At 49.6% G+C, this 18224-nt stretch overlaps 1 protein-coding gene across 3 annotated transcripts in view; it reads left to right on the forward strand.

Moving 5' to 3' along the window:
- The window catches only part of DHX37 (DEAH-box helicase 37), a 36285-nt gene continuing 21810 nt past the window's right edge, over positions 3750-18224 (forward strand). Inside the window, exons 1-6 of one of the 3 annotated variants that reach the window (XM_021072287.1) lie at positions 3750-3987; positions 9437-9606; positions 10469-10581; positions 11828-12182; positions 15724-15872; positions 16990-17082. In XM_021072287.1, coding sequence (XP_020927946.1) covers positions 3882-3987; positions 9437-9606; positions 10469-10581; positions 11828-12182; positions 15724-15872; positions 16990-17082 — 986 coding nt within the window. In that variant the 5' untranslated portion in view covers positions 3750-3881. Of the gene's footprint in view, positions 3988-9319; positions 9607-10468; positions 10582-11815; positions 12183-15723; positions 15873-16989; positions 17083-18224 lie in introns of all 3 variants that reach the window. The other 2 variants (XM_021072286.1, XM_021072288.1) reach the window with 2 other exon arrangements.

An 18224-nucleotide genomic window follows, 5' to 3' on the forward strand; every position in this document is an offset into this window, starting at 1 on the left:
ATATATCGGGGAATTTAAATGGTACCCAACAAATAGATAACGTTGCCAATGGCATGGGTACCAGCTTATTCATTCATTCTGAAATGTTTAAATAAGTATCAGGCGTCCCTCCCGCCCTTCTTGAACGAACTCTATTTTCGGAGTCACGAAATAGTGGAGGATGGAAAAGTTCTTTTTAGGAAAGTCCAGCTAGTAGATGAGGAGGCAGTGAGAGAGACTAGAAATTAGAAAATCATTTTGTACCGCTTAATGAAATAATGGATCCAGGCGATGATCATCAAGAGACTTGAACCAAAGGGTGGCAGGTTGGTGGAGAACTTGAAAATGGAGCAGCCAAGTAGTCAGGACTTGGACCTGCTAGTGTTCCAGGCAGAAGTACCAAGCTCCATCTATGATTGATTCTTGCCAAAATACTCTGGGCCCGAACTTGAAGTGGCCTCAACATCTAACCATCAGTTTACAGGAAATATGGGGGGATGGAGGAAAAAATTAGAAGCAGCAGAAGCCATCAGCCATAGCCAGAATGTGGAGCATTCTACAGGACAAATGACCCAGTTTCTTCAATAAGTAAATGACATAAAAAATGAAAGCAAGGGAGGTTTATTGGTTTTAAAAGACTTAAGAGCCTTAATAACCAAATAGAATGCAAGGGCCTTGTTTGCACACTAAATCAAGCACACTGTGTCTCACCATTTTTTGAGACAACCAGGAAAATAAAACTTAACTTTTGCCAAAGAGTGAAAATTTTTATCTTATTTTTGAACTCACATTTTTCTGCATTCCTGGTGAGGTTTTCATATATTGATTGACTCCATATTTTATCCTCTTTTTTTTTTGAACTATAGCAAGCTTGCGGAGAGGAAAAGGCACGAATCATAAGGTACCTCTCTATGAATTTAAACAACACACAGGTAGAGAAAAAGAACATTACCATCTTTGCAGAAAGTTTCCTTTTGTTCTGCCTTGTTCACTATGCTCCCTCCAAAATTTAGGGGATTCATTTTGCCTCTTTTGGAACTTTATATGTATTAAGGTATGATTTTTGTGATTGGTTTCTTATTCAACAGTTTATTTATTAGACCCCTGGTGTTGTGTATGTACCTTTTTCTTTTTTCTTTATCAAATGTTCTTTATATCTTCTGGAGATAACCCTTTGGTATATAATATATATATATTTTTTTGTTTTGTTTTTCTTTTTAAGGCTGCACCTGTGGCATATGGAAATACCCAGGCTAGGGGTTGAATAGGAACTGCAGCTGCTGGCCTACACCACAGCCACAGCCACAGCCACACCAGATCCAAGTCTCATCAGTGACCTACAGTGCAGGTTTGGGCAAACACTGGATCCTTAAGCCATTGAGGGAGGCAGGGATAGACCCTACATCCTCATAGATACTAGTCGTGTTCTTGACCCACTAAGCCACAGTGGGTACTCCCTGGCATATAATCTTTTAGAAGAAAATATGAGAATGTACCACTACCTACCCAATTATTTTAATATGAACACACTTTTTATTTACTTAAACATATTTATTCCTCCTAAGCAATAAAATCCTTGAAAACAGGTTTGGTAAGTTCATTACAACTTCTGCCTCTCCCAATCCTTTTTAATTGAAAGTATGTTCATATACTATCTACATCCTGTCATGTACCACCTGTGTGTTTGCTTGTTTTTGCTTTTTTTAGGGCTGCACCCATGGCATATGGAGTTTCCCAGGCTAGGGGGCGAATCTGAGCTACAGATGCTGAACTATGTCACAGCTCATGGCAACACCAGATCCTTAACCCACTGAGTGAGGCCAGGGATGGAACCTGCAACCTCATGTTTCCTAGTCAGATTAGTTTTCACTGAGCCACGATGGGAACTCCGGGGTTTGTTTTTGTTTTTCAAGGAAAGACAGGTGCTTATCCAAATTAATCACACTCTTCATTCATTTGTTCGTTCTTATATTCAACATTTATTATTTGTCACACCCCAGAAAGTTCCCAGGCCAGGAACTGCTGCAGTGACAACTCAGCAACTATTCATTGCTTACCTATTCTACAGCCAGATTTTTTTTCTTTTTTTCTTTTTAAGGCTGTACCTGTGGCATATGAAAGGTCTCAGACTAGGGGTCCAATTGGAGCTGCAGCTGCGGGCCTATGCCACAGCAATGCTGGATCCAAGCCACATATGCGACCTACACCAGAGTTTGTGGCAATGCGGGATCCTTAACCCATTGAGAAAGGCGGGGGATCAAACCTGCATCCTCACAGACACTAGGTTGGATTCTTAACCCACTGAGCCAAAATGGGAACTCCTGCAGCCAGATCTTGCTCTGGATTATTCAAGTGTTTTTCCTGAGGCAGTAACTTTAAATAACTTTTTTTTTTTTTTTTTTTTTTTTGTCTTTTTGCCATTTCTTGGGCTGCTCCTGCGGCATATGGCGGTTCCCAGGCTAGGGGTCTAATCGGAGCTGTAGCCCCGGCCTACACCAGAGCCACAGTAACGCGGGATCGTCAACCCACTGAGCAAGGCCAGGGATCGAACCCACAACCTCATGGTTCCTAGTCGGATTCGTTAACCACTGCGCCACGACAGGAACTCCCTAAATAACTTTTTAAAATAACTATCCTTGGAGTTTCCATCATAGCTCAGCAGTTAACGAATCTGACTAACATCCATGAGGATGCAGGTTCGATCCCTGGCCTTGCTCAGTGGGTTAAGGATCTGACATGGCTGTGAGCTGTAGTATAGGTTGCAGACATGGCTCAAATCTGGCGTGGCTGTGGCTGTGGTATAAGCCGGTAGCTATAGTTCGGATTTGACCCCTAGCCTGGGAACCTCCATATGCCATGGGTGCAGCCCTAAAAAGCAAAAATAAATAAATAAAATAAAAAATAACTTTATCCTTTCCAAAATTCTGAGATAACTCCTAGTGCCTTCATTTTTTTTGTGAGACGATTTAAATGTTTGCCCTTAACGGAAAAAAAGGAGACACAACATAACCATTCTTGTTCACAAGATAATTATAGGATTCTGAAAATACATTATTTCCAAGTGCACTACAGACAATGTGATGTGGTAATGAGAATTCAAAGTTATCTAATAGATACCTTCTTTTTTTAGTTATTCTGTCACTTAATATTTAGCGCCTTTTTACTATACAACTAATGTTTCCTTCAGAGTATCAGAAAATGCAGATAAGCAAAAAGAGAAGGAAGAAGATTGTATTAAGGGTTATTTTTTTTTATTTTTTGGTCTTTCTGTCTTTTTAGAGCCGCACCTGAGGCATATATGGAGGTTCCCAGGCTAGGGGTCCAATTGGACTTGTAGCAACCGGTCTACGCCACAGCAACGCCAGATCTGAGCTCTGTCTGCGACCTACACCACAGCTCCCGGCAACCCCGGATCCTCAGCCAACTGAGCAAGGCCAGGGATGGAACCCATGTCGTCATGGATGCCAGTCAGGTTTGCTAACTGCAGAGCCAGACGGGAACTCCAAGGGTTATATTTTTAAAGGTGATAAAACACTCCCATTCCCAAGTAGCTAAATTAATATTAGTACATGATTCAGATTTAGAGACTCACACTTCCCGGGGTCTAAGGGCCCCACAGAGGCCTCAGTTTAATCAGCCCAGGCTATTCTCCACTGAAGCCTCTGTGGCACCCTTAGGCCCTTGCCGCTCCTTTAACTTGGCCCCACCCTCCTCCGACCAGCCCCGCCTTTCAACGTGGCCCCGCCTCCAGCCCAACCCAGCAGGGACCCAGCTAGACCCAGATCTCGCGAGAGCGCAGCCCGGAAGTTTTCTGTTCTGAACCCTTGGAAGGGGCTCACGTGGGTTGGGCTTTGGAGTGAGCGGGTTTCGCAGCCGTCGGGAGCTGAGCAGGATCTGGCATCATGGGGAAGCTGCGCCGGAGGTATAACATCAAGGGGCGCCAGCAGGCGGCCCCTGGCCCTTCCAAAGGCCCTCCCGAGCCGCCCCCCGTGCGACTGGAACTGGAGGGTAAGTAGTCCCCAGATGGGGGCTGGGTTTCGGAGGCGGGACCAACCGGGGCCTCCCGGCCAGGGCTGGCCAGTGGCGGCCAAAGGGCTCCAGGACTATGCCCTGCCTCCGAGACTCGGACGCGGGGGGACCAGAGAGACGCACCCCACACCCCAACTCAGATGACCCAAGGGAAGAGAGGAATAACTGAATTTGGAACAATACCTGGAGCTTCTTTCCAGTGGGGTCCAACCCTAGGACTGCAACATGGGGAATTTGGGCAAGAAAATAAGGTATTTCCATCTATCTTGATGGTTTTGATTATAACCTCCCTACCAGCGATCCTTCAGTTTTTATTTTTCAAGCCATAGCTGTGTGCTTAGCTCCAGGGCTGCCTTACATTTCTGCTCAGACCCCTCGTTTTTATTAGAAACGATTATTGTGTTCTACGAAGGTAACAGAAGAGGAGATAAGGAAAAAAATCCCTGCCATGCAGAGTTTAGATGCGTCTGGGAGGAGACAAGAAGAGATAAACCCAAAGAATATAGAATGTTATGCAGATAAAATGCTAAAGAGGTGAAGCAGAAGAGATGTTTGGGGGAGATGTTTCATAGGTTGGATTGGGAAGGCCCCATTGAAAAAGCATGGAATCCTTGCTTAAGACCTGAAGGCAGCCAGAATAGCTGAGTGGAGATGAAATTTAAAAAGGGGGCAGGATCATGTAGGGCCTGGTGGGTCGTGCAAGGACTGTGACCATGGGAGGGTTTAGAGCAGAGGAGGAACATGATATGGGCCCGCTTTTTTTTTTTTTTTTTTTTTTTTGTCTTTTTGCTATTTCTTGGGCCGCTCCTGCGGCATATGGAGGTTCCCAGGCTAGGGGTCGAATTGGAGCTGTAGCCACTGACCTACGCCAGAGCCACAGCAACGCGGGATCCGAGCCGCGTCTGCAACCTACATCACAGCTCACGGCAACGCCGGATCCTTAACCCACTGAGCAAGGGCAGGGACCGAACCCGCAACCTCATGGTTCCTAGTCGGATTCGTTAACCACTGCGCCACGATGGGAACTCCTGGGCCCGTTTTTTAACAGCATCACTTTGGCTGCTGTGTTGACGAAAAGCAGTAGAGAGCAAAGAATAAGGGCAACTAGTTAGGAAGCTGCTGAGTTCATTCACTAGGGTGGGAGTTGATGCTTGGACCAGGGAGGCAGCAGTAAGAGATGGTTGGATGCAGGATGTATTTGGAAGATAGAGCTGATAGGAGTTGCTGGCTGACTGTGCACAAGAACAAAGGAGATGTCAGAAACGACCCCCAGGTGTCCGATCCAGTGGCTGGAGAAGATAGGGCTGGGCAGCTTGCTGGAAGACGTACAGGTTAGTTTTGCATATGAGTAGTTGGTGGGGGGTGCTATTAGATATCCAAGTAGAAGGGTAGACAGGCAGCTGCTGATTTGCATGCTTTGAGGGAGGCAAGTCCAGGGGAGGTAGCAGTTTGGAATCATCTGTGTATAAAGTCTAAAGACTGGATTGCCTTACTCGTGCAATGAGTTCAGCCTATGAGGTGGGGGCAGAGCACTGGGAAGGTGTGGGACCGTGAAGAGGATCCACAGTCTGTGTCAAATGTTGCTGTGGGGTCCAGGAGGGAGAGGAGGACCACTGGATGTAACACGGGGGAGGCCATCGGATGACATTAATGGGGCTTTCCGGGGAAAGTTGGGGGGAACTGTCTTGCAGGCCCCTGAAACTGAGCACATACCAAATTTGGACTCATCCAGCTGCTTATATAGGGTTCCTGAGGTCCAGGCTGAAGTTAGGGAGGAGTGAGTCTAGATTCTAGAGACAAGGGAAGGGGAGCTGGTGCTGCCAAGGGAGAAGCCTGCTTCCCTCCACCCATTCATCAGCCTTCTCTTCCCCATGCTCCCTGGACCTGGAAGGCAGTCAGGTTACAGAAGAGATGGTCAGGGTGGGAATGTGGAGTCTGAATCCCCTCCTCCGTGGAAGTTGCAGGGATTGGCTGAGAGTTGAAGCAAATCACCTGGCATCTGTATGCCTCCATCTTCTCAGCTGTCAAATGGGTCCAACAGTACCAGCTGTCCTCCCTGCCCTCATAGTTGGTGTTTTGGGAGAATATGTTTGTGACTGAAACGAGAGTGCTTTGAAAAGGAAAGACAGGCCTTGGAGATGGGGTGTGTCCTGTAATGGGCGTCATCCATTGTAAATGGCTTTAATGGCTCAGGACTTGAGCTGGCCCCTCTAGGAGGGCAGAAGTCCCCTGGGCTAACAGTTGGGTTAAAGCAGAGGGGCCTGAGGTCTCTTAGACCCAATGATTTGGGGGAAGTTGTTTCTCACCCCAGAATCAGAGATTTCTGTTTATTCCCACCTTTCTCAGGGGTCAGAGGATCTTATAAGAACATAAAGCAGGTTGCCTTCTTCAGAGAGCTTTTCCCAGAGTTCCTGTTGTGGCTCAGCAGGTTAAGAACCTGACTGGTATCCATGAGGACGTAGGTTCCATCCCTGGCCTTGCTCAGTGGGTTAAAGAGCCGGTGTTGTCATGAGCTGTGGGTTGGATTACAGAGGTGGCTCGGATCCCTTGTGGCTGTGGCTGTGGCTAGGCTGGCAGCTGTAGCTCTGATTTGACCCCTAGCCTGGGAACTTCCATATGCTGAAAGTGCTGTCCCAGAAAGAAAAGAAAAGAAAAAAAAAAAGAACTTTTCCCCAACCACTGATCCAGTATCATCACCTTCATTTTTATTTTTAGCACCCCCCCCTTTTGTTCCCTATAACACAGTGGTTCTCAAAGTTTTTACCATAGGGACGCTTTTACGTTCTCTCTTTTTTTAAAGGCCACACCAGCGGCATATGGAGGTTCCCAGGCTAGGGGTCCAATTGGAGCTGTAGCTACCGGCCTATGCCATAGTCACAACAACACCAGATCCGAGCCACATCTGTGACCTACACCACAGCTCACCGCAGCACTGGATCCTTGACCCACTGAGTGAGGCCAGGAATCGAACGTGTGTCCTCATGGATGCTAGTCAGATTTGTTTCCACTGAGCCAGGACAGGAATTCCTACTTTTACATTCTTAAAAATTGAGGAGTTCCCACTGTGGTGCAATGGAATCCACAGCATCTCTCTCTTTTTTTTTCTTTTTTAAGTACTGCAACTGCAGCATGTGTGGAGGTTCCCAGGCTAGGGGTCTAATTGGAGCTGTAGCTGCTGGCCTATACGCCACAGTCACAGCAACGCCAGATCTTTAACCCACTGAGTGAGGCTAGGGATCGAATCCGCAATCTCATGGTTCCTAGTCAGATTTGTTTCTGCTGCACCACGATGGGAATTCCTTTTTTTTTTTTTTTTTTTAAGGAATCCATGGCATCTCTGCAACACTGGGGCGCAGGTTCGACCCCTGGCCCTGCACAGTGGGTTAAAGGATCTGGTGTGGAGTTCCTGTCGTAGTGCAGCAGAAACCAATCTGACTAGGAACCATGAGGTTTTGGGTTCGATACCTGGCCTTGCTCAGTGGATTGAGGATCCGGCATTGTTGTGGCTGTGGTGTGGGCCAGCAACTACAGCTCTGATTTGACTCCCAGACTGGGAATCTCCATATACAGTGGGTGCGGCCCTAAAAGGACAGAAAAGACAAAAAAAAAAAAAAAAAAAAAAGGGGGATCTGGTGTTATCACATCCCTGGCCCAGAAACTCCATATGCTTTGGGGTAGCCAAAAGAGGGGAAAAAATTTTTTTTGTGAACCATCCAGAGTTCCATGGTAGCTTAGTGATTAAGGATTTGGCAATGTCACTGCTGTGGTACTGGTTCAGTCATTGGTTCAGGAATTTCTCTGTGTTTCAGGTGCAAAAAATACAAAACCAAAAATTTGAAGACCCCAAAGTGCTTCTGTTAGTGGTCAAGTAGAATCGTGTCACACGATTTGGAGCCTTTGGAAAATGCTGCATACGATCTTTTTTATTTTTGGTCTTTTTAGGGCAGTACTCCAGGGTAGGGGCTGGATTGGAGCTGCAGCTGCCAGGCTACACCATAGCCACAGCAACGCAGGATCCTAGCCACATCTGTGATCTACAGCACAGCTCACAGCAACACTGGATCCTTGATCCACTGACCAGGGATTGAACCTGCCACCTCATGGATACTAGTCGAGTTTGTTACTGCTGAGCCACAACGGGAACTCCCTCTTCTACTTTTAATTCTGTTTGAGAACTACAGAAAGCATAGCTTGAATAGCTTAAAAATGTCTCATTCTTAGTGAAAAGCACACAACTTTTCCCACACTCGGTAATATCATAAAGACATACAAAGCCTGAGCTTTTTAATAAAAGACAGACACTGCCCCTACGAGGACTCTAGCATTGGGTGTCAGGCAGAAGTAGGTGCTTCCCCAGGCCCCTCTTCCCCAAGGTACAGCAGTAGTTTTGAGCTAAAGATTAATCAGAGAGCTGAAATTTTGGAGTTTCTGCTGTGGTGCAGTGGATTAAATAGAGTCTGACTACAGCAGCTCCGGTCACTGCGAAGGTGTGGGTTCGATCCCCAGCCTGGTGCAATGGGGTAAAGGGTCTGGTGTTGCTGCAGCTATGGCTCAGATTCAGCCCTGGCCTGAATACTTGCATATGCCGTGGATGTGGCCATAAAAAGAGAGTGCTGGGAGTTCCCATCATAGCACAGCAGAAACAAATCCGACTAGTAACCATGAGGTTGTGCATTCAATCCCTGGCCTTGCTCAGTGGGTTACAGATCCAGCGTTGCCATGAGCTGTGGTGTAGGTTAGTGCAGATGCGGCTTGCATCCTGAGTTGCTGGGTGGTGGCGTAGGCCAGGGGCTGTAGCTCTGATTTGACCCCTAACCTGGGAGCCTCCGTATGCTGAGGGTGTGGCCCTAAAAACAAAAAAAGAGAAAGAGTTGGATTTTTGTGTTGATCATATACTTTTTGTTCTTCCTGTTTTTTTTTTTTTTTTTTTTTTTTGGCAGCAGTGTGCAGCAGCTTGATGTGGAACCTCAGTTCTCAGACTAGGGATTGTACCCAGGCCACAGTGGTAGAAGCTCTGGGTCCTAACCACTAGACCACCAGGGAACTCCCTCATTTGTATACTTAGAAACTCTGACATTTAAAAATAGATATGACACAAATCAGCATTTAGCCCACTGTATACCCTTATGGTTAAAATAGTTCCACCCTCACAGACTGGCTGAAAGCAGGACCCCACTATGAGGGAGGCACTCCTATAGCTCAGTTTCTCCCTTGCCGGGCCCTATCCCTCTCACTGAAACACAAGGATGGAGGTGCTGGTTGGACAGGTGGGGTGAAGGTATGATGGGCCTGCATCCCCATTCCTCTGCAGGAGAGGAGGCCCCCCCACCAGAGGAAAACGACATCGGCCCAGAACCTTGAGGAGGCTCCTGGGCATCTGTGCTCCCTGGACTCTGGGGCCATGGGTCAGGCGAGCGTGTCTTTTCAGATAAGGGCACTTTGAAAGGAGTTGATGCCAGCAATGCACTTGTCCTGCCGGGAAAGAAGAAGAAGAAGAGTAAAGCCCCTCCCCTGTCCAAGAAGGAGAAGAAGCCCCTGACCAAGAAAGAACGCAAGATGCTGCAGAGAATCTTAGACCAGAAGGAGAAAAAGAGCCAGGTACTTGCTTGCTGTCTGCACATAGCCCTGCACACCGGGGAGCAGTGGGGGTCTGTGTCCCTGGACATGATCTCTGAGGTAGGATGGTCAGAACTTTCTGGAATGAGGGACAAGTTCTGTGTCAGCAACATCCAGCACAGTGGTCACCAGCCACCTGTTGCTCTTGAGGTTCTTAACTGGGACAGTTTGTCCCATTTGGCCATGTCCAGACACACTGGGGGATGCTGCTGGCATCTTGTGGGCTTAACAACCAGGGATGCTGTTAAACAGGTTGCAGTGCACAGAACAGTAAAAAACTCTCCAGCCCCAAATGGCGCTAGTGTAGAGACTGAGAAACCCTGAACCAGAGGCTTCAGGAGAGCCCCTCTTGTTAGTCTTTCTGACAAGGTGGCTGCTAGAGTGCCGTGTCCACCAGGGGATACACAGGCTTTCCGTTAGCAGTTCTGACGCTCTGTCCCTGGAGCCCTTCCAGGATTTGCTTTCCTGTGAGTACGTCCGGTTTAAATCCTGTGAGTACCTTTTCCTGCTGTTCTCTACCTTGCTTTTTCTTTCATTGATTATGAAATGTATATATGGATGCACATCTAAAATGTCTGTGTGTAATTTCAACAATAATGAAATAGGACTTCCTTTTGTGGCACAGGGGGTTAAGGATCTAGCATTGCAGCAGCTGTGGCATAGGTCACAGCTGCGGCTCAGATTCGATCTCTGGCCCAAGAACATCCATATGCCGCAGGTATGACCAGAAAAAAAAAAAAAAAACTGTAGAGGTTAGCAATGCTTGAGTTTGATTTAGTCTCATCTCCCTCCTGAAGAGAGAGTCGTGATGCTGAATGTGTAACACACTCATTTCCTTCTCCAGCGAGCAGAGATGCTACAGAAATTGAGTGAGGTCCAGGTTTCAGAAGCGGAGATGAGGCTCTTTTACACCACGTCCAAGCTGGGCACCGGGGACCGCATGTACTGCACCAAAGAGTGAGTTGGCTGGCTGTGCCCTAAGTCCTGTCCCGTCGCCGGGCTCCTGAGGGGCACACAGGTCATGGGGTCTTCTGGAGTTATGGGAAAATGTGTTTGCAGTGACCTACCTACTAAAATGCTTCTCGCGGGCAGAGACCTCAGGTGCTGCTAAATATCCTACAAGGCACAGGGTAGCAGAGTTCTCTACCCCAGGGATGCCGGTATTTCCTGCAATGCCCAGTCCTTCATTACAGGTCCTTCCAGCTTTTGTACAGACAGGCTAGAAATTGCCGTCAGGTGATCAAGGATTTGATTTAGCCCATCAGCGCTTTTTGTTTGTTTTGTGGGTTTTTTTTAGCCACACCGATGGGATGCAGAAGTTGCGCAGTTATTGTGCACTTGACAACTGCTCATTGCATGCACATTGCATCTCAGGCTCTCCTCTGTGCCTTAGGAATAGAGCAGTGCACAAAAATGAAATCCTTTCCCTTAAGAAGCTTACATTCTAAGGAGTTCCTGTCATGGCTTGTTGGCTAACGAACCCTACTAGTATCCATGAGGACGTGGGTTTGATCCCTGGCCTTGCTCAGTGGGTTAAGGATCTGGTGTTGCCATGAGCTGTGGTGTAGGTGGCAGAGGTAGCTCGGATCCTGTGTTGCTATGGCTGTGGTGTAAGTCAGCAGCTACAGCTCCAATTCAGCCCTTAGCGTGGGAACTTCCATGTGCCAAGGGTGCGGCCCTAAAAAGACAAAAGAAAAAAAGAAGCAGCTTACATTCTAGGAGCTCCCCCTGCAGCGCAATGGGATGGGCAGCATCTTGAGAGGGCTGGGACTCGGGTTCGATCCCAGCCTGGCACAGTAAGTTAAGGATCTGACGTTGCTGCAGTTGTGGCTTAGGTGGAGGATATGTGGCTCAGATCCCTGGCTTGGGAACTCCATAAGCTCTGGAAGTTTGGGGGAAGATGCCTCCTTTCTCACAGTGGGGAGATAAACAGTGGTCAAATGAATACATGTATATCTGGTGCTGGTAAGCACCGAAGAGAAAAGAAGCAGGGAGGAGAGGACAGAGGGAGGTAGGAGAGGTGTTTGAGAGGGAAAGTCTTCCTGTGAGGCTTGTGTGAAGTGAAGGAGAAGTTACCTGCAGGGAGCATGAACAGCAGGTGCAAAGGCCCTGAGGCAGGCAGGGGCATGGCCTTTGAGTCCTGGCCTCTGATGAGCCTTCAGCCACCCAGAGCTAGAGTCTTACTTCCCAGCTTTCTCGGCAGGAAGCCCGACGAGCTAGCAGCCCAGGGTCAGAAGATCAGCAGCCTCAGCGGGGCCTGCCGGAAGCGCCGACACCAGGATTCTGAAGAGGAGGCTGAAGAGGAGGAAGGTGAATCCTCAGCAGAGTCCGAACTAGAGGAGGCCCCAGTGGCCAAGCGAGTGGAAGCCACTGAGGGCATGGCCCCAGCACATCTGCCACCAACCTTGTCGGGGGCTGGGGGCCAGAGCCCAGTGCCCAGCAATCCAGCCGGAACCCCAGCTGCTCCATCTGCTCCTCCTGTGACAGCCTCTGCCCTGGCCAGGCCGCCAGCGAAGCCTGCCATCTTCATCCCTGTGAACCGCTCCCCCGAAATGCAGGTTAGCCACCCAGATATTGAGATATGAGTTAGGGTGCCAGGTGAGGGGCTGAGGGTGTGGCCAGAGGACATCCCAAGATCCGGATAGTCTGCTTCACCCTCTGTGCCTCAGTTTCTCGTCTGGAAAAGGGCAATAGCTGTTCCCATCTCGTGAGGCTGTCATAGAGCTGATAAGCAAGTGCCCTGCCCATGGTCAGGGCTGTTGAAGTGGACATCAACTGCCTTTATCGCCCAGTCACTGTCATCTTCAGCCTCTGACTGCAGGTCCTGGTCCAGCATCCGCTCATTAGGAAAGAGCTGGGGCTGTGGGCTCTGTTGACCTGGAATGCCCTGCTGCTACCCCCACCTTCCAGCTCATTCCTGGACCTCCTTTTTGTCGTCTCTAGACTGGGGGTACCTTGTCTATGTGGGGGAGGGGGGAGTCCACCCCTCTGCACCTCAGTTTCCTTCTCTGGTCAAATGAGGGTCTTATTGGGTCATCATGACAACGAGACTCAGGGACTTGAAGCCTGTGGCCCATGGAAGGCACTCGGGAAACCTGGCAGCCGCTGGTGCCACAGGGCCTGGCCCGTCGTGGGTGCTGGTTCCACCCATCCACATGTTTCCACCCAGCGTGTGCTGTGGGCCGGCACAGAAGGTGGCACAATCTGAGGCCTTCAGTCCATCAGGGGAGCCCAAGATGGACCATACCCCGTCACAGCTGGGGACAGGAGCCGTGGAGGGGAGATCGGGTACCATGAGAGCATAGCACGGAGGTGCCTGGGCTCATCAGGGAAGGCGACCAGGGCCAGAGCTAAGGGACCAGCTGGGCCATCCCTCATTGAGAAGTGTATGAGCCAAGGCCCCAAGGGAGCTGGCGCTTGGGTCTTAGAGCAGGTGTTTCAGACCACAGGTTGAATTCTGGAAACAGGGTGGGATGTGACCCGCTCTTTTGTTTATATGTTTCTGTGTTTAGTTTAGTTTTGTTTTTTCTTTTTTTTTGGCTGCACACCCATGTCACATGGAAGGTCTCGGGCTCGGGGTTAAATCGGTTCTTAACCCACTGAGCCATATGGGAACTCCTTTTTATTTATTTATTTCATTTTCAGGGCTGCACCCTCAGCATATGGAAGTTCCCAGACGAGGGGTCAAATCAGAGCTACAGCTGCCAGCCTACACTACAGCCATAGCAACGTGGGATCTGAGCCGAATCTGTGACCTATGCCATAGCTCACGGCAACGTGGGATCTTTTTTTTTTTTTTTTTTTTTTTTTGTCTTTTGTCTTTTTTGTTGTTGTTGTTGTTGTTGCTATTTCTTGGGCCGCTCCTGCGGCATATGGAGGTTCCCAGGCTAGGGGTTGAATCGGAGCTGTAGCCACCGGCCTACGCCAGAGCCACAGCAATGCGGGATCCGAGCCGCGTCTGCAACCTACACCACAGCTAACGGCAACGCCGGATTGTTAACCCACTGAGCACGGGCAGGGACCGAACCCGCAACCTCATGGTTCCTAGTCAGATTCGTTAACCACTGCGCCACAACGGGAACTCCTTTTTTTTTTTTTTTTTCAACGTGGGATCCTTAACCCACTGAGTGAGGCCAGGGATTGAACCCATATCCTCATGAATGTGGGTATGTTATCTCTGAGTCATGACAGGAACTCCTTTTTAAAAAATGTTCTTTTAATGAGAATGGAATAAAAAATATTAGTGTAGTGTTCCAAGTAAGAATATATAGTTTAGGAGTTCCCGTTGTGGCTCAGTGGAAAGGAATCTGACTAGTATTTTGAGGATGCAGGTTCCATCCCTGGCCTTGCTCAGTGGGTTAAGCATCCGACATTGCCATGAACTGTGGTGTAGGTCGCATACGTGGCTCAGATCCTGCGTTACTGTGGTTGTGACATTGGCCAGTGTCTACAGCTCTGATTTGGACCCTAGCCTGGGAACCTTCTTATGCCACAGGAATGGCCCTAAAAAAGACAAAAAAAAAAAGAGTAGTTTAGCAAAATTCAGTTTCTGTTATAGGAGCATTTGTGGTCTTATATATAAAGAATGAGGGTGCACTGAGGGGTCTAACACAGCTATGGGGTGCCACTGGCTTCAGGCCAAAAAGGTTTCTTTGTAGATGATGTCAGAGCCCAGGGCTGTCTGCTGCTGGGCCGAGGTGTGGGATTCCGCTCCCCACAGTCATTCAGGGACCCTGGGCTCTGCCATCCAGTGTCCCTGTTTCCCCTGGGCTTCATTCCCTGCTTTTCTCTGTGGTTTTTCCACGTGCATATTCCCAAGCTAATTATTTCTTAGGTTTGTCCATTTTTGTAACTGGCTTCACATCATGTATATTTTCTTGTACTTTGCTTTTTTGTCAGTCAGCATTATGTTCCTGAGATTTATTTATCCGTGTAGATGTGTGTCGCCGAGGTCCATTGGGTTCTTCACTGCTATAGATTATTCCATGGCGTGAATATAGCACAGTTTAAGTTATCCCACTCTGGCTGGGCACTTGGGTTCTTTTAGCTTTTTGCTGTCATCTTCACTGCTGATTTAAACTTTCTTGCCCCTCATAGGCGGAGGTACAGAAATGGGGTGGTGGCAGCAGTGTTTGCAAACTGGAGGTCAGAGCCATTATTGAGTCATGAGATAGCCAGCACTTTTTTTTTTTCCTTTAAACCAGTAGAATGGAAGGAGTTTCCTCTTGGCCTAATGGTTAAGGATCCAGTGTTGTCACTGCTGTGGCGCAGGATTGATGCCTGGTCCAGAAACTTCCACACACCATGGGTAGGATCAAAAACAAGAAGCAGTCAAAATAACCAGAGAATGGAGTAAAAGTAGAAGAGAACAGACTTTTAAAAACTAGCATGCTGGTGTGCTTTGCACATAGTAAGGGCAGGCAGGGGTTCAGTATGTAATCCTTGAGTGCGTGTGTGCGCGTGTGAGTACCTGGGAGAGGAATTGCCACATCTCACATCCTTTTTATTTTATTTATCTATTTATTTTTTATGGCTATACCTGCAGCATATGAAAGTTCCTGGGTCAGGGACTGAATCTGAGCCCCAGCTGTGACCTGTGCCACAGCTGTGGCAACACTGGATCCTTGAACCCACTGTGCCAGGCGAGGATTGAACATGTGCCTTTGCAGCAACCTGAGCTGCTGCAGTTGGATTCATAACCCACTGCTCTATGGTGGGAACTCCGTCACATCCTTGATTTTGATAAAACTAGCACCCGGCTTTTGCCAAAGTGCTTTTACCATAAATGAGCCTCCACCAGCAGAGGCTGAGAGTGCCTGTAACCCAGAGGAGCTTTTCTGCACCAGGCTGTCATGGGGACGCTAGGTCTGAAGCTCTGAAGGACCAGCCTATATCTCTGGCCCCCTCCCCAGCCGTCAAGGCTTCATTCCTTTATTCAGCTTCTGTTCTCCCTTGGCTGTCCCCTGTATAAAGGAACCACATCACCCTCCGTAGTCTTGCTTTGAGCAGAGTCCCCTCATCCCCTCAGCTCTGCCCTTCTGCAGGGGACGACCCCCACCCCCCCAATTCCATGAGTGCTGACTTTCTCTCTCCTGCCAGGAAGAACGGCTGAAGCTCCCAATTCTCGCTGAAGAACAGGTCATCATGGAGGCGGTGGCCGAGCACCCCATCGTCATCGTGTGTGGCGAGACCGGCAGTGGGAAGACCACCCAGGTGCCCCAGTTTCTCTACGAAGCAGGCTACAGCAGGTAGGGGCTGGCCACAGGGTCTCCTGCAGGTCCCTCAGGTGACAGTGACACATGGTCCCCCAAAGTTGTTGGGAGCCAGGGCTCCTGGGGATCTAATTCAGGCTCTGCCCTTTATATGCTGGGTGATTTGGGGCAAGCTGCTTAACCTCTCTGGGCCTCAGTTTCCTCAGCTGTGAGGTGTGGTCATCTTTACTCCATAGGGGGTTGTTATGTAGAAGAAATGACGGGATTCATGTAAAACGCTTAGGTCAGTCTCTGGGGGGAGGGTGGCATGTCACCTCCCGTTGGTCCTTTCAACCCGTGTGTATCAGGGTCCCCAAGACCACCTTAGGTTCAGCAGTTTGCAAGGAAGACTCACAGGACCCCGCATGTGGTTGTGCTGACGGCTGCGATGTGTACAGTGGTGGGATGCAAAACAGTCAGCAAAGAGACAAGTCTCATGGGGTGACGTCTGGGGGAACCAGGCACACAGGGGAGTCACGCAGAACATACTTACTACCCCAGCACTGAGTTGTGACAACACCTATGAGTGTCTTCTACCAGGACATCCAGTGGAGACTTGGCTCCTCGAGTGTTTACTGAGGGCTGGTCACACAGGCACCCCCTGCCTGGCACCTACCAAACCCTAGGCTCCCCAGAGGGAATCAAGTGTCAGCATAAACTGTGTCATTGGTACAAACCATCCAGGCACAGGGAGCCCCTCTCATCCTTCAGGGAGTTGTGGGGAAGCCCTCTTGAAATCCGGGTCCCAGATACCAGCCGGGGGCCATGCTGTAAGTGGGTCTTTTAGGGAGAGCAGCTTTGGGCCTGCTGTGCCAGTTCTTTCCCCTCCAGACCCTGCTGCCTGTCCCCTTGGTATGTGCTGGGTCAGAGGAGCACGCGCTCAGCCGCCGAATTGTAGGCCCAGGTTCACCCAGGTTCCCATTAGCGGCTGCCTGGTTTCCTCTGCAGCATGCCTATTGGAGTGTCTCCCAGGTACTCCCCGTGGGCTGTCCCTTGTGCTGTTGTTAGGTGACACTGCGGTGCCTTGGCTGGTACTTGTGTCCCGGCTCCGCTGATGGGGCCACCTCTGTGACTTCGGGACAGACAGGTGATATCTCATATTCTCCTCCCCCAGTGACAACAGCATCATTGGCGTCACGGAGCCCCGCCGAGTGGCCGCCGTGGCCATGTCCCAGCGAGTGGCCAAGGAGATGAATCTGTCGCCACGGTGAGGGAGGGTTGGGGTGGTCCTCTGGCCCTGCCAAAGCTGAGTGGGGATGAGGGTCCTCGTTCCCCCAAGGGCGCAAGGTGGGACCACCGCGTCTGCGTCTAAGCACAGGGCTGTCCCTGGACAAGAGGGCTGCTGACAGGCTGACAGCAGGACCCTCTAGGCCAGGGTCACAGAACAGGGACAGACCAGCCAGCCCCTTAGGCTCACCACACACACACACACACACTGTACTGAGGGGACAAAATGGCCCTCATGGGGACTTGGGGATGGAGCAGAGCAGCGGGTGGGCAATGGCAGGCAGGCAGTGATTAGTACTCAGCGTCATTGCCAGGTCAGTTTATAACTCAAGGTTCCAAAATGAAAATCCTCTCCCTGAGACTTCCCTTGTGTCTCAGTGAGTTAAGAACCTGACATAGTGCTCATGAGGATGCAAGTTCAATCCCTGGCCTCCTTAGTGGGTTAAGGATCCAGTGTTGCTGCAACCTGCAGTGTAGGTTGCAGATGTGGCATCCTGAGTTGCTGGCCATTGCCATAGCTGTGGCTGTGGCTGGCAGCTGCAGCTCTGATTCGACCCCTAGCCTGGGAACTTCCATATGGGAGGACCCACACCTGGGAACTTCAGGTGTGGCCCTGAAAAAAAAAAAAAGATCTGATCCTCTCCTGGCAGAAAGGCTGCAGGACTTGCCTGGGAAAGCAGTTGGAACACAGTATGGCACTGACTAGAGTCTGGCATGGCGCTGTTTCCATAACACAGACCCCTGGGCCTTGGTCCAGACTGTCCAGTTCAGACTTGAAGGGGCAGTGTGTCCAGTGTGGGTCTAAGGCTCAGGAAGCACAGACGTTATATAGAGGGAAAGCATCCTCTATCCATGCTGTCATCATATGTGTACTGAGCAGGACTGGCGTGGGTCAGCCCTGTCCTGGCTCTGAGACAGCCGCCCACCCCCAAAAGGGACAGCACTCAATGGGGAACCTCATTGCGTTTGCATCTTAGGTGGGCGAGGTGCTCCCCAGCTCCCCAGGCAGCCACCACTGCATGTTTCCTATGGATCCTTCTGTGCACAAACAACTCTGTTTCTCACTGTCTGACTGCTACACAGTGGTTCATATTGTTCATACCCTTCTTTGTCTCTACTGTT

This window comes from Sus scrofa, chromosome 14, assembly GCF_000003025.6.
Source record: "Sus scrofa isolate TJ Tabasco breed Duroc chromosome 14, Sscrofa11.1, whole genome shotgun sequence".
Classification (NCBI taxonomy): Eukaryota; Metazoa; Chordata; class Mammalia; order Artiodactyla; family Suidae; genus Sus; species Sus scrofa.